The sequence below is a fragment of the Vanessa tameamea genome, chromosome 3 (assembly GCF_037043105.1).
Source record: "Vanessa tameamea isolate UH-Manoa-2023 chromosome 3, ilVanTame1 primary haplotype, whole genome shotgun sequence".
NCBI lineage: Eukaryota > Metazoa > Arthropoda > Insecta > Lepidoptera > Nymphalidae > Vanessa > Vanessa tameamea.
In genome coordinates this window covers 4420804-4437034 of record NC_087311.1, presented here as the reverse complement: position 1 = coordinate 4437034, position 16231 = coordinate 4420804, and the positions used below count along the sequence as shown (strand labels likewise).

General features: G+C 33.6%; 2 protein-coding genes across 3 annotated transcripts in view; both read right to left on the bottom strand.

The window, feature by feature from the left end:
- Positions 1–15100, bottom strand: LOC113397273 (uncharacterized protein). 2 transcript variants are annotated; one of them, XM_064218747.1, is made up of 17 exons: positions 14756–15100; positions 12276–12407; positions 11627–11732; positions 10239–10297; positions 8151–8362; positions 7587–7685; positions 7234–7338; positions 7072–7150; positions 6488–6705; positions 5744–5978; positions 5118–5219; positions 4763–4897; positions 2957–3271; positions 2346–2459; positions 1660–1806; positions 1025–1230; positions 1–462 (listed from the first exon to the last, which is right to left on the bottom strand). In XM_064218747.1, exons 1-17 carry the CDS (start codon positions 15002–15004, stop codon positions 306–308), a joined length of 2670 nt encoding a protein of 889 aa, XP_064074817.1. In that variant the 5' UTR covers positions 15005–15100; the 3' UTR covers positions 1–305. The 2 variants fall into 2 exon arrangements, with proteins under 2 accessions (XP_064074817.1, XP_064074813.1); XM_064218743.1 differs by lacking the exon at positions 14756–15100 and adding an exon at positions 12994–13180 and having other exon boundaries at positions 12276–12426.
- The window catches only part of LOC113397191 (large ribosomal subunit protein bL27m), a 221623-nt gene that overhangs the window by 169941 nt on the left and 35451 nt on the right, over positions 1–16231 (bottom strand). The window lies entirely within an intron of this gene.

Genomic DNA, 16231 nt, shown 5'->3' with positions numbered 1-16231 from the left:
TGTTATTTTTTTATTATAAACCGATATCATACTCCTATTTTTCAATTATATATACTATATTAATAAAAATGCCTCTTTTGAGTGTATTTTGCAATAGTAAGTTTAATTATGTCTTTCTTCAGTAAATTACATTAATTTCACCGAAGAACCCACTCTATCGCCAAAACTGCGTATAAGATTACTAATGAGTTACAAGTTCAAAACATTTTATTATTGTCTGACTTATACGAATACATATTTAATAAGTCATCTCTTAGTTTTTATAAAAATAGATGGTTCTAGCTTGTAAACGCACTCGTGGACATTTATTCAAATTTCAATCGATAGAGTCCGCTGTATTCGCGACGCAGACGCAGGTCGTGCACCGTCAGCGGGAACGGTCGGCGACAGGCCACGGATAGCGCGACGGCGTTACGTGGTGACGTCACTGCTACTGACAGCCGACGACCTTTCATTGTGTTTCTGTAATTTTTTTAAAATGTGTACTATTATTATCTTTGACTAATGGTTTAACGTTTACTAATATAATGATGTCGTCTGACCAATTTCGGAAATCTCAGGGGAGACCAGCTAACTTCGCAGAACATATTATAGTGTATGCGCCAACACAGGTGCACTCTATTCCGTCACTCATAATCTGATGGAATCGGAAAGAGTTCGCAGGACCAACGGCTTTACGTTCTTTCCGAGGCACGGGAGCACGGGAGTGTACACACTTCCTGACTCCGGATTGTTAATGAGATTTTTTTCGATAGAAAATCCCAATAACTTTTTATCGGCCCGACTTGTGGTTTGAACCCAGGACCTCGGGATTATAAAATCATTATAAATTTATGACTAATCAAGCAAATTTATTATAATTATAAAATTATTTACTTGTCTCTAAAAATGTATCTTCTGTTTCATAGTATAGTACTATGGTATGTCAATTGCTGTTCATAAATATTCGTTTAAAAATATTTATCGAGTAGCATAAAAAGCAATTCATAGTAAACAGTAACTTAACAATTAGAATTGTATTGACCGGTGTTTGGCATCGCACGTGCAAGCGGCGGCCGAGAAGGCGGCGGCGGCGGCGTGGCGGCGCGCGTGGCGCGAACACACGCGGACGGGCTCCGCCGTCGGCCCGGTTGCCCCCGGCCCGGCCGCCTCCGGCAAGCAGGCCGGCGCCGAGCTGCGCCGCGACGAGCGCGACATCGAAGCGTATGTCGGAGCAGCGACGCGCTCTACCTACGTTTACATATACATATTGCAAATTATTATAATGTCTCACATTTAAATGTTTTTAGACTTATTGTTTTATATCAAATAAATAATGAGATATAATAAATAATATAGACATGATTACTAAATAATTACTTCTTTAAACTAAAATTAAATCTAAATAAAAGGTAAAACCGCATCAAATTACGGGATAGTCCTGAATATAGATAAGACATGGAACCGAGGAAGTTAAATCATAACTAACATTATAAATGCGAAAGTAACTCAGTCAGTTACGCTTGCACTACTAAACCCCTGAATCGAATTTGATGTTTATCTTCTGTTACCGATGAACCTTGATACCCCAAAGAAGACGACCCCTCGACCCCTCCAACGCAGGCGACAACTAGTAAGATCTATTCAGGCAGAGGCCAGGGCAGCGATCACGCGCGGTACCTCGAACACGTTGGCCTTGCGGCGGCGCGCGCGCGGCGCGGCGGGCGGCGGCTCGGCGCGCTTGCGGCGCTGCGCGGGCGCGCCGCCGAACAGCCCGCGCTCCTCCGCCACCAGGATCATGTACTTGGCGTCCAGCCGGGTGATCTCCTGAGCGACGCCTGACAATTTTATATCGTACCGTCGCGCCTCGGGCGCCGGCAACGCACGACCGGTGCTACTTAATGCCGAAGTGATAGTCAAATAACTATTGTCGGTAGACTTCGACATTTAGTAGTGCTGTATTCCGGTGAGAAATGTGAATGAGTTTCGCAAAACATTGGCAGTTATCGAATATTAATGCGAATTATATTTATGATGCCTATGCTTCTGTTTGATCATCTATACTAATATTATAAAAGCGAAAGCAACTCTGACAGTCTGTCTGTTACTCGTGCACGGCTAAACCAATGGATGAAATTTAGCGAAATTAGTTATGTTGTAGCTTATGGGGTTCACCCCCAAGTTTTACCTTTTAATGACTAACACCTGAGTACCAACCCCGTAAAACAGTTTATCATAAAGTGAGATTTTTTAAGTAGACATAAACTTAAAAACAATAATATACTTAAATGCAATTTTAGCATCAAAGATATATTTTCAATATACAAGGAGCATTGAAATGTAAATAATTCTGAAAAAACAAATACCTTTCTTTGAATGAGGCCCAAGTAACACCCGTCTCGATCCAGAATATAATTGATGTCTAAACCATTGCCAAGGTTTGGCAATTTTTGAATTTCAAATAAATCACATTCAGGCACCTGTCAAAAAGAGCTCACGTTCATAACATTTATAATTTAAATGAAACATATTATGTAGTGATTTGTTATACTAAGTTTTATAGGACAGCATAAATAACCATGGAACATTTCTTATACCTTTGCATACAAATATTTCTTCACCGTATATTTTATTATTACGTTAGTAAAGTACTATATTAACAATAACTAATTACTTCAACACCTAAGTGTTTGATTGATCATGTTATTTAAAAAAATATTTATATACCTATGATGATAAAATTATTCGATAATAATTTATGTGTACGTTAGGAATTTATAGAAGTGGAAGATATCTTTATTAATATTCTATCAAAATCGGTCTGTATTCAGTCACAATATTATAATTTAGGATCTAAATAATATTGTACCCACTACGATATCAGATAGTCATATATGTATGTATGTAATTATTAGTGATCGAAAATACTGCTTTATAAGACATTATTTAACCTGCCTATTAATTGTTTCATACTTACCAATACGTCAGGACTATCTTTATCCGGGTCCCGCGGGATAGGGTCATATTCAGCGACATGCATTTCAGGGATAGGTCTAGATTTATGTCCCGGTCGCCATGACATATCAGCGCTTTCCGCTCGTTTTTTTAGCACTGTTTCATCACTATCTGACCTCGTCCTCGCAGTGGTGGGTGGTGACGACATCGGCCTCTTGTGCGAGAGGCGCATTTCATCCGCCTCATTTTTTTCTATGTCAGAGCGTGAACAAGTCTGATCTAGAGATGTGCACGAATCGGTTATTCCTGTTTCTGCAACTTCCTTATGCTTCGGCGTCTGTTAGGAAATAAATTTCACGATAATTTTCTGTAAGTATTTGTATCGAACTGCTTCTTTTGTCAGCAAAGCTGGCATTACAAATAGGAGTTCAATACTTTGGAGGACAGCAAATACAACTACATATATATAGTCATTGAGTATTCAATACAATCGAATTACTCTTCTTTCTAATTAATATTATATAGATAGTGGCGGAATTGCCTTAAAGCAAGGTTTTGTGATATCTGTATTGCAATTATTTTGGTTGTCTTTAGAATTTATGAGATAGAGATACTGATTGATTGATAGAGATACTGATTTATAACGAAGGAAGAAGCGGGAGAACCTACTTACTTTAATGGGAGATTAGCACTAAGATTGCTTACTTTGACCTATGTGAAGAAATGCTGCTTAAATATATTTGAGAAAACTTAGCAAAATTAAAAATCCTAGGGGATCATTATATCTTCTTTCAATCAAATCAAAACAAAATATGCTTTATTCAAGTAGGCTTTTACAAGCACTTTTGAATCGTCATTTAACAAAATATTTAAACTAAAGCTACCACCGGTTCGGAATGTAGATTCTACCGAGAAGAATTGGCAAGACATTTTTTTCAATATCTAAAAATACAGTCATGTTAGTTAAATACAATTATATATTTGTATGTATGTTATGTCTCCTGCCTGGAAGTCAAAAGCATGAACTCCACGCTTTTTTATCATCAATATATTATTGTATCGAATAATATGCCTTCTTTACCAATGTATTTTTTACAATTGTCTTGAATCTATGAAACGGCAAAGTTAAAAATATCTGCGGAATTTTATTATAGAAGCGGGTACCTTGACCCAAGGATGATTTATTGACTTTGCGGAGTCGGAAACTTGGCGTTCTTAGCTTATCTTTACTTCTTGTGCACATACAATTATTATCACTGATTTTATCAAAGTGATCAATGCTACTGTGAATATACATAATATTGTATAGTAAATATATTGTGACGCCACAGTGAATATTCCTACTTTGTTAAAAACAACCCGAAGAGAGTCTCTAGCTCCAAGATTATAAATAGACCGGACTGCTCTCTTGTAAAATAAAAAAAGATTCAATATCTGCAGCATTACCCCAAAGTAATATGCCATATGACATAATACTGTGAAAATAACCAAAATATACTAGACCAGCGGTATCAATATCAGTGTTTTCCTGTCAGGGATGATAAATGAGGACTTCACTGAAGTTTGGAATTCAATGCTATTCCCAAAAAAACCGTAGCATCGGCTACATCAAGACGGCCCCCATATAAAGATATATTACAATTTTGCTTTCTAACATTGGGTAGGGTAAATACTACAAATTTTGTTTTTTGAGTATTCAAAACTAAATTATTTACTGTAATACTTCTAATACTTCTAGACAGAAAATTGATATATAAAGCAGGATTTCATTCCTGCTTCTCTTTCTACAATTACAGCTAGATAAAGCGGCGAAGCCATCAAAACTCACGTGGTCCTTAGTCTTCTTCTTGAGCAGTGCGTGCCTCTCGCGCGCGAGGCGGTTAGCTTCCGCCACGGCGCGCGTCACTTGCGCCTGGTTCTCCGCCTCCAGAGCCGAATGAGTCTCATACAGGATTAATTGAATCTGAAGGTAATTATATCGAATAACAAATTTTCATTTGTCATATTTACAGAGATACTCGTAATTATGTGTATATAATGTAAGTATAAAAATATAAATATATGTAGTACATAAGCCGAATCCGATTAGGTCTTTTTAAAGTTCTATAAAAACATTTAGGTACTCATAGATACTGTAATTTAATTTAAGGTTTTAATAAATATTCATTAAAAGCTTTACATACCTGAGGTTTAGATAAAAGGACTTTCAAAGTTTTCTTTTGCTCTTCCAAAATAGACTGCACACGAGCTTTCCCATTAGAATCAATTTCTGATTCTGTCAGAACCTAAAAATATACTTCCAGTAAGTATAGTAAGTACTACAGAAAAAGTTAAATTTCCTTGTGTTCGTTTATGTTATTTCATATAGGTAACCCCCTGTTTTGTATTATAAATATCTAAATAAGCGTTTTACAAAAACCGCACAGTACCGTCTCTATCATTACTGCGGTACTTTCCGTAATTTTGTTATATAAATTTTGCGTCTAGGTTTAGGATATTTTTAGTACCGAACAGGCTACAAATTATCAACATAATTTTACGGATTTCGTATAAATTGTAATCGTAATATTGTGTTTGGAAATATAAACGGAATGGAGTGGAAATAAGTCATATGTAACTCGCTAGAGGTGTCCAAAAGTTAACCAGCTAAAGTTGGATGAAAATTATGTATCACTTAAATTATACAGTTTCTTAAAATGATAAACCTGGTGTTATAAGTTCGATTTCAATCATCACATCATCGTTAAGTACATTGTTATTCAGAGTAAATATTACATAATTAGAATTTTATATTATTTATATTTATTACCTCAAGCATAGCCAAGTCTCCTCCTCGCCCGCACACCAAGTCGATTGGGTCCGTAACTGCTGAGAAGGAATTAGGTGGCGTAGCCAGCACTGCTACAACTCCGTCCAGGGCGCTGGCTACGATAGGCGTGTCCCCGTGTACCGGATCACTTAGAACACAAACTGGTGCGCTCGATTGAGGCAGCTCTGACGCCTCAATGCCCAGTTCGCGTAGAGCGCACACGTAGCTTTCGGCCCTAGATATTCTCCATGTTTTAATATTTAATGTTGTAGTTATTTTGTACTTGAGCAACTACTTTTAGTTTAAGCTAAAAAACGGGGTGTTACTGCTGAAAAGTCTATAGAGATAATTATTTGACAATTGCCAATTTTCAGTTATAAGATATGAATATTTGAGAAAATCGTCAAGGTAAAAAATCTTGTTCGAATCACAATCATAAGAACCGCGAGGGAATGTTGTGAACCTAAAGCCGGTCGTATTTTTTATGGTGAGTAAGGATAAGCTAGTTAATGTTTGAAACTCTATGACACAATATTATTAGTAGTAGTAGTAGTATTTAAACTACATAAACAAATCTTAGCAAGTTTTGCCGCTTTCTAAATGCCGTCCTAGGCTTGTGATATTAACACGTATTTAACTGTCTACTTTCAATACATTTACATTAAAGCGTCGGAAGTGACTCTGAATATAGTTTTCCGAAAATAAAGGCGAAGCAGCATATCCTAGATAGAAACTTGAACGTACTTATCACCAGCTCCGAAAACGACCAGCTTTCCTAGCTCAGGTGTAACGGGAAGCGCGGGAGTCTCGGATTTCAGCACCGCTGCCAGCTCCCGAAGCTGCGCGGCGAGGTAGGCCGAGCATCGCGGGGAGGAAGCATGCGATTGCGCAACGACGCCTCGCAACGCGTTCGCGTGTAAGGCGCGGCACAGCGTCGAAGCGCCTGCGCAAAACTCACGCTCCTGATCACAATGCGAATTGTTATTTTTCATATAATAAAAAAATTTAGAAGGAAGTAATAAGTACTGAATTGATATTGTAATGTCGCGTAAGAACACAGATTTAAGATCCAACCATCCCTCTTAACTGATATCTGATCTAAGATATTTTTTAAACGTAATTAACAACTATATAATAATAATTAAGAAATAAATGACGAGGCAAGTCACACGTTTTAAATAATCATTAAATTGCTTATTGGAACGCCTAATATTCAAAGGACAAAACGACAAATTTCCCGAAAGTATATCTGATGTCGTAGATCAAGACCAGATTCTGTGGATATTTTAATAAATAAGACACAAAAATATCATTTAGTTCCTTAATACCTGAAGAACGATGACCCCTTCCTTAACGAGATCTAATTGTCCAAAACTGATGTTGTCTGGTGGACGCAATGTTATAAATCTGAAAAACAATAACTTGTTATTTTGTGTCTTAATAATATAAAAAGAATTAGAAGCCAATTTTAATGTAAAAATAATAAATACCTGGGACACACACGATCAAATCTGTATTCTCCAGCGCAAAGTTGACGAGAATTACTATAAGAATAGCCCATATCATTAAGTCTTTTCACAAGCAAGGCTACTTTTCTGAAAAAAAAAAACATTTCAGGAAAAATATTACATCATTCAACCAATTCGATATTTCTGCAATTGTTTTTTAAATTCTAGTTGTGTTAATCTTATAGTATTATCTATATCAGAAAACTCAAATGAAAATCGAAATTTGACTTTTGAAAGGATTGAAGCTTTAATTAAGTATGAAACACATCAAAATATAATAGGTTTCGATCTAACATCTGTCAGACCAGACACTATTAAGTATTTAGTTAACTTACTTCGCTTTAAAAGTGTTAACCCAACCAGTTACTGTGTCCTTGTTAACACATGCTGATATTCTCTCTTCTCGTAAATGAGGCGGCAAAAGGTCTGATAACCTAAAAAAATTATGATCAAGTTGTCATACTCAAAACTAATTATATAATATAATTTAAAAAAACAGATTGTAAATTTGAATTAGAAGCAGCATAGATACAGCGAAAATATATTCCACAACAAAGCATATGATTTATATGATGTAATATGTACTCAGGTATGTTTATCATAGATTTTCTTTACAGAAAGGATTTTTTTTAATTAACCCTACTTGCCTTTTTATTATTTCTTTCAACATGATTTACAAAAAAATGTTAGGATTAAATCAAATTAGTAAAAAGTAAACAAATCGTCTATATTTAGTAAACAAATGTCATTATCTTTGATTAGTTATTAAGCTTAGCTTTTACAGTAAACTAATCTATATTTAATGATTGAATACTCGTATCGATTAAGCAAAGTGTTGAATCAATATAATACATGCAATATATTAAGTATTAATGACTATAAAATGATGTAAAATTTACGAGAAAGCCTTATTTTTAATGCGGATTCTGGCGATGGCTGCGGCAAAATGTATCCTTTGTTCCCAAACCGCATTTTCCACATCTTTGAAAGGAAAGCCTGCGTCTCTAAGCAATCTTGAAGCTCTTTCAGCCTCACCACGTGCTCTTGCCATCCAGCGACGTCTCGCTAACTCCATGAGAAACAGCCACGTTGTGTGACGGTGTACGGAAAACTGTTGACGTATTATGTTTAAATTTACTACGAGTCTAATGTAGAGAAAAAAAGAACTTATGTTGTTACTAAAACTTTTATGTGCTTGATAATATGATACGATATGCCATAAGTTCTGATTACAACGGCATTTACTGTTCATTTCTATTAAATTATATTATTTATTAAATTATGCATTTCTATTCCAGGCGCGCGAGATATTTATTAAACTATTCTTGAAAGTCTATAAATATTTACTTGAAAGCAAATTCTTTGGTGAATAATAGTTGTAGCTGTTTTGTAATTAATTAAAGAAATGGTGCCTTATCCAAGATGTCATTGAAACTTAAATGTATTTTAACACGATTCAGTATTATTATTTATCGAAGTCGTTTTATCAGAATTCAATGCTACCGATGTTGATTTTTTCGCGAAAATAAACCCTCATAAATACGAAGCTCGTTTTCGTGAGCGTCCTCAAAGAAAAAGAAATGGCTTCGGTCACGATAACGTCGTAATGTGAGTTAGATGGTCTATACTTTTTGTTGTTACATCTTGTCGAATCTGCTTTAACCGAAGTTATTGCCTTTCGGTAATGACATTTATTTTTAACCTTGGTAAATTTCGGAATAAATTACCTTTAGGACAATATATCCACAAGTTCAAGAACACCAGAAATACGCTCATGAATGTAAATAATTTTACTTTTAGAAGGTTATTAGGTCAGGCAAAACTTAAATTTTAAGTTATTTATGTGTTGCATGCACGGCTGATTTAGGGGAGGGCATAGCATCCGAGGCTACAGCCCTGGGGCCACAGGAGATATTTTAACAAAAAAGCATCCCAATTCCGATGAGGAAAAATATTTAATGATATAGAAATATGGATAAATATAGTAGATATATATGTATATAGTAAAATCTACGAGTAAAATAGAAGACTATAATTTAAAAAAAGTACTACCCTGGAAAATGAATTAGCTATTGAAAAAGAAAATCACGTATATAAAAATTAAATGCACAAAAATGCCTGTACCTACAGCAAACTAAAAGAAAAAAAAAACCGTTGCCAACTATAATGTCCCTTAATAGGATTTCAATCAGTTGATTTCAGTAGTTGATTCGAATAAGCAGTTACAGTTGTCTCTTTATAGGAAATAACATGTTATAGTGTATACTGGTCTATTACTGGATATTCATGTGGATTACAACATGCAGTTCGGAAGTAAAAGATATTGACCTAGTTACTGAACAAAACGCAAGCGCTATACCTACTAGCTTTCATTCTATATTGTTATATAAAATCCATTACGCGTACGTACCTACCGCATACTCTAGATCTCATTTATTAACTTATATATAAGATGCGATCTTATCTTAAGGTAATAAGCTGTATCTTCCAGACAATAAAATTTAAAGGGAGACTTTAAAATATCAATCGAACAGATGTTGCAGTACCCTAATAAACAGACATACATAAACTAATACTTATACGCAATCCCCACTAATATTATAAATGCGAAAGTAACTCTGTGTGTAAACTTTTCACACTTAAACCACTGAAATCGTTTTAGATGTATTTTTTTATGTTGATAGCTTCGAGCCCCGGGACATTATTTAAGCTTAAACCTTTTTTGATATTTCACCCCTCGAGAAGGTAAAATCGGGATGAAAGTTTTTGTACTATTAATAAAATTTTATAAATTTCTCACGACTAAAGCCGTGTGTTCTGCTGAAACAGAATATAACTATACTATTATTATTTTTTATTTAATTATTATTACTGTAGTATATAAGATGCAGGTGATAAGAGAAGTTATTTGTTTAATCGGGTCGTCAAACTAACTGACTGACTCTTATTATTATTACTTAATCTATAATAAGTTAATACGTGCTTACTTGCGGGAAATCACCAAAAAAGTCGATGTCTTCTATGGCTTGATCTAAAATTGTTTTATCTGAAAAAAAAAGCGAATAAGGTATGCTTATAGAATACGAAATGCACCTAAATGTGCGTTTAAAAATCTGAAAAAATGCATGACTATAAAATTATGATATAATTTTTAAATTAATTATTTAAATAAAATAGGCAGACTGGCAGACCGTTAGGGTTGGTATCACCCTCTCTTAGCATATTATGCGCCACCAACCTTGGGGACTATTATTCTGTAACCTAACCAAACGATTTGTACAAAGCCTTACGATTCGTGGTCACATAAGTACGAGTATGTTGAATACTTTAATAATCATGTATAATATATATATATTGATAGCATAGCTGCGATTTTTTACATATTTGGATATTTATTTATTATTTTAATTTGTTGTTTTAACATTTAAGAAATGTAATTCAAATAATTTTAATTCAGGTACGTCTAGTGAAGGCAGTAGTTTACCAGCTAGTAGTGATTGTATCAAATTCAAATTCCAGTGCAATAAAAACATTTGGCTACATTTAAATAAGACAGTTAAAACACACGCGAGTGTTTATCACGACATAATCGCTTAGGCGTTTTGTGATAAAAGTTGAATAATGCTTACGGTGCCTCGTAAACTAGTTTCGAAGTTCGCGTGATGTAATTTACAGCAGTTATCGTTCACGCGCCGACGTTACCATCGTGACACTTACTTATGTCGAAATGTTCCCATCCGGAACCCACATTTTAGGGTACTTTATACGGATAAGAGTATAAAGGGCTTTACGATCATCGTGTTTAGTGATTTACAACAAAAAAGTCACGAACGAATTTCGAATAACGTCGGTAAAAATATCATCACTTTATGACTGAATAATAAAATGTTACAATTTATACGCTATGCTATATTTCATTTTTGGGATAGGTATTACACAATGGTAGGATTTTTATCAATGCCTAAGTCATTATTCTACACATTTCGGGTCAGCACAGTGTATTTTTCAATTTAATGAAATACGGGTTCAGTTTTATGGATTTGAGATTGTTGCTCGTGATCTACAAGCCTACAGTAGAATCGCTACGAAATCCTTAAAAGATGATGAGAAGGAGAAGTAGTAGACTTGATCTCAGCAGTGAAACTTTATTAACAGGCTGTTGCTTTAATGATTTTTATATTAGCAAATTTTACAACATTAAGGGTAATTCGGTAAATGAGTGTAAGTATAAATACTTTGTCAAAACTAGCTATTGTATTATGATATTCACAAAAATAAAGGTAGATAACATTTCTATACTTATTAGGCCCAAACGTAGAAGACTAATTAAAATATATATATATATATATATATATATATATATATATATACTTACATCGGAAAACATCATAGATAAGAGAATAAACACATCGCATCTCTTGTTCATCTAAGAAGTCTACATCCAATGGGGGCTTGCAGAGGAGACGAGCAGCTTTCAAAACCTAGTAAATATTTAAACAATTAAATCAACACAATGTAGTTCAGAAAACATAATAACGCACTCATTTTTATTTAAATAAGAGCATTATTTTCTTCTTAATAATTATTTGCAATTAGGCCACCCGGCATGTGTGAGTTTCGACGTGAGAAATATTAACCGTTCAATCAATTAATTAATTGATCAAAGCGCCACTAATCATGCAAAACGTGGACAATTACTTATGGTATATAAGTAATTGTCCACGTTTTAAAAACTGACGAGAGTGTACAGGCTTTTTATTCTAAGTATATCCTCATATGCAAAACATATTATAACTATGACTATTATTTCAGTAACAATATTTGAAGTTTCTTCTACTCGGGTTTTTTTTTTAAAGAAACCCGTATTGATATACAAAGATACTTATTTAAAAAACATAAAATTTATTTATTGATATCTTATTTTATAATAAAGCGTGGAAATATTAGTATTTAATGATGAATCTATGAATTTAATTATGAATCTAGTAAATAATTATGACTATATGAAAAAATCCAAAAAATACCTGTCCAATGTCCCAAGTTGGTCCAGGGGCAGTTTTTACTGATACAGGTGGTGGTGCGTTTGGATTCTTGCTTGGAAGCACTAAGCTCCAAGGCGCCCATTCCTCTGGTGCCTCTTCCGACGTCTTCTTATCCTTGCCCTCATCTTCATCCCTATATATAGCTTATATTTTAATCATACAAAAATCACGTAGATGTTATATTTTTAAGACTTATTTTCGATGTTGAATATTGTAAGTACCTACAGTTTTCTTACTATTTTATGACCGATCTTTTAATGTATGTGCTAATATGCTTAAGATCATGACACGATAGTATGAGCTGCTCTGTGGTTTCTGAACGTACACAATATTTATAATAAAGATGTTGCTTGTTTTTACCATAAATTTTTATTGAACGATACCAGAATAAATTGCATGTATGTATGTATGTAACATACATACATTAATTATCCAACAACTGAATAGTATTATCTTATTACAGATATAAAGAAAATACTGTTAGGTTAGTTAACCTACTAGCTAGCTAGCTAGTCACTATATGACCGCCGAGAACTGCTTTGATAACTTATGACAATAAATGAACTGTCGACTATATTATGAAACCTTGAAAAGGAAATTCATTCGAAAAAATTCTTAACTACTATAATGTAGTTAGCTATATATAGTTACTTGATATGATGTAAAAATGAAAAATATACTCAATATTTAAAATATTTACGGTAATGTTTTGTGACGTCCATCAATCATTTCATTTATCCATTAAAAGTTAAATATTGTAATTCATTATTCTTCAAAATAATATAATTCAATGAAATTCATTTTCATAAGGCGCATAGGCCTGATTATCTGAGACCAATTCAATAAATTACAGCCTGTTTTGTTATGTTTGAATAAAAATTAAAAAAGAGACAATAATTAATTATTAAGGTCGTCAATGACATTATGTTAAAAAAAATAATAATACAGTGTGTAAAGTGCCTGTAAATTATTTGAAAACATTTAATTTAATCAGATTCATAAATTAAAAATTGACAACATTTAAATTTAAAAAAATAGCCTATAAATAATATGTTAAGGGTTTATGATGCCCTAAAAATAAAACCGTTCTTAAAATACCTCTTATGAATCACATATAAAAACAAAACTGAAAAAAAAAACGAGCCAAGTGCGAGTCGGACTCGGGCACGAAGGGTTCTCTACCATTGACTAGGCAAACAACAGTAAGTCCCGTTTACACCCTTTGGGTACAGGACCCTTAAAACACAGTCATTATTGATACCGAGAAATCAACAGCTAAAGATCGATGACTGATATTTTCAAGTCGACCTCAAACAGCGCTATTAACACAACGCTTGCTTTGAAAATTGGTTTAAATATTAAGCAATCAAAATTACAGGCCGTAAAATAATTATACTGATATGTGGCACGCGAGCTTTGTATTTAATTGGATAGCGATTACATCTATGTAATATGTAGACAATACCCAGTAACTTTATTCCAAAAATCCTTTGGTTGAACATAAGAAATATACTTATAAACTGAGGCGGTTGAATGAGGGGGCTGCTGAGGACGCCAGAAAATTCTAATTAAATTTACGAAAAGTATCCATAAAGGTTTGTTAAGTGCTACGCAAAATAAAATGTTATGTAGTTTTTAGTGTTTACAGTGCTAAAATCTACCCACAGCGGAGTCAAGCCCCTCCCAAACGACACTCTATATCAACCGTTGCCAGTATTTTTTTAATAATGAATATCCTGATTAATACAATGCTGTATCAACTTAGTGTCGCAACTAATGCAAGTTTAGCATCTACTTAAAGCAGTTTAGTTGGTAAAATTAAGTGATTAGGTTTATAACAATCATAGAATAGGTAGGAGTGATTAAAAAAAAACTGTACAAAAATGTACTCACTAAAACAGTAAGTAAACACTTTATGGTCTACCAATAATCTTGTTTAAATAGTGTGGTTTAAGCTAGAGGATACAATAGCTTACTTTTGTATATTCTAGCTACTCCTGTATTTAGTACTTACCTATACCTACGCTTGCAATAAAACCTAGTATTTTTTGTAATATATTAAAAAAAAAACTATCGATCAATCGAAAAATAAGATATCTAGGCACTATTGCAATCAATATTCATGATATCGTCAGTCAGACGATGTAGGTATATGTGTTTGTATCACATTATGTAAAACGCGTGTGGTAAGCTATAACGAGAATAAGTTCATGGCCACAACACAATTAAGGAGCTGAAGATAGAAGCAAGTTCATAACGATGCATTCAATACACGCGTATTACAATGTTTTACCATTAAAAATAAAATAAAAATAAGCTGATTTTATTTCTGTAGGATTTGGAACTCAAGTTAATAACTAAATGCGGCTAGGAAAAGCATTGCAAAATATCTCCATTTTTTTTTTAGTTTGTAATTGGGCATAATCCTAACAGTTTTATTTGAATTCAATCATTGAATTAACTGGCAATACTTGCTGGTCAACATCCAGCGCCTTTTGCATAGCCACCAGATTAAAATATTGTGTGAGTCTCCATTCCCTGTCGCTCGGTAACACAAGCCTTTCAGCTTCACTGTTATCTCCCTCCTGCCTGGCTGCATCTTCCTGTATGAGAAGTTCAGCTAATAGCTTAGGATAGACAGCGAAAAGGTTTCCGTCACTGTACTCGCTAAGCGCAATCCACAAAGCATTGGGATCATATCTCTCCGGCATTTTCTCATTACATTACAAAATCGAAATGTCCTAAATTGATCCACATATATATTTTTTAATTTTTATATTTCAGTAAACGAAAATGTCATCATCGATAAGTATTTAAAAAATCTCTGCTTTCATTAAAATGGTGTTTTATTCCGAGCTATGAAAGAATGTGATATAAAAGTTTTCGATACACAATGCGTTATTTCTTTGAACGCTGCCCGCCAACTGAACTTAACTGAACCAAAGCACATATATCGGCAGGTCGGTCGTCACGAAATCCAACCTGTTGCTTTGGATCGCGGTGAATGATTTTAGAGTATTTTAATGTTTTAATTTAATTTGTATGGCCCATTTTCACTTAAATTAATTTTAAAAAAGCTTGTTGAAAATAATATTTCCATTATTTAAAGATGATTAAAATTTATTTTGCAGTTCCGAATAGTTTTCAACTTCATTGTGTCATATGTCACAAGAATTAAAATTAAATATAATGTCAAACAAATGAAAACATAATGTTACCTAAATGTCGAAAGATTGTATCACAATCTAAAGCAAAATTGTTAAATAAAAAAATGTAAAAGCAGTATCAACGTAAAATATTTTCCACACTAGTCTGATACAAAAATATTATATAAAAAGTTACATAAAAATAAAATGAAGAAAAAATAGCGAATAATGTTCCAGTTTTATTTAATAGTGTTTTAAAAACAACATGATATAAAATGAACCGAACGATGGATCAGCTTCTGTCAAAGGAGGAGAGCTATGCTGAGCGCAGGAAACTTTTTAAAAATATATGGGATACATCCATACAAGTGGACGAAAAAGATGATATTATGAACAAGCCCAAAATTATAAAGTATGTTTAAATAGAATTTGAACAAATTATCTTATGGTATTCATTATAAGTATAATTAATAGTGTATTAATAATTTGTCGCATTCGTTACTTTTCTAAATTTACGTAGAATAATCAATTTTAGTCGAAGTTGAAAGATAATTCACTTTACCTAAATTTGATCAAGATTAATAATAATATTAAGCAACGCAAACAATGTTATAGAACTCTTCGCTTAGATGAAATGGATCGATGTACAGCAGGAAAAAAGAAAAAACAGAGGATTAGAAACCTTAGAGCTGTATGTAATAAGCTGCTAGATTTCTGCGACCGTCAGGATGCAGATGATTTGTTTTATGAACAGGTTACTATATATATTTATGTGTAATGGTGATAATACAT

What these genes read in the sequence shown, in the direction of transcription:
- LOC113397273 (XM_064218747.1), bottom strand. Translation starts at nt 15,004, where the DNA reads ATGCCGGAGAGATATGATCCCAATGCTTTGTGGATTGCGCTTAGCGAG. An exon ending in ATTAAAAATAAGGCTTTCTC is followed by an intron (nt 7,686 to 8,150) that starts GTAAATTTTACA and finishes TAATTTTTTTAG; the next exon opens with GTTATCAGACCTTTTGCCGC. An exon ending in AAGATAGTCCTGACGTATTG is followed by an intron (nt 2,460 to 2,956) that starts GTAAGTATGAAA and finishes TCTTTTTGACAG; the next exon opens with GTGCCTGAATGTGATTTATT.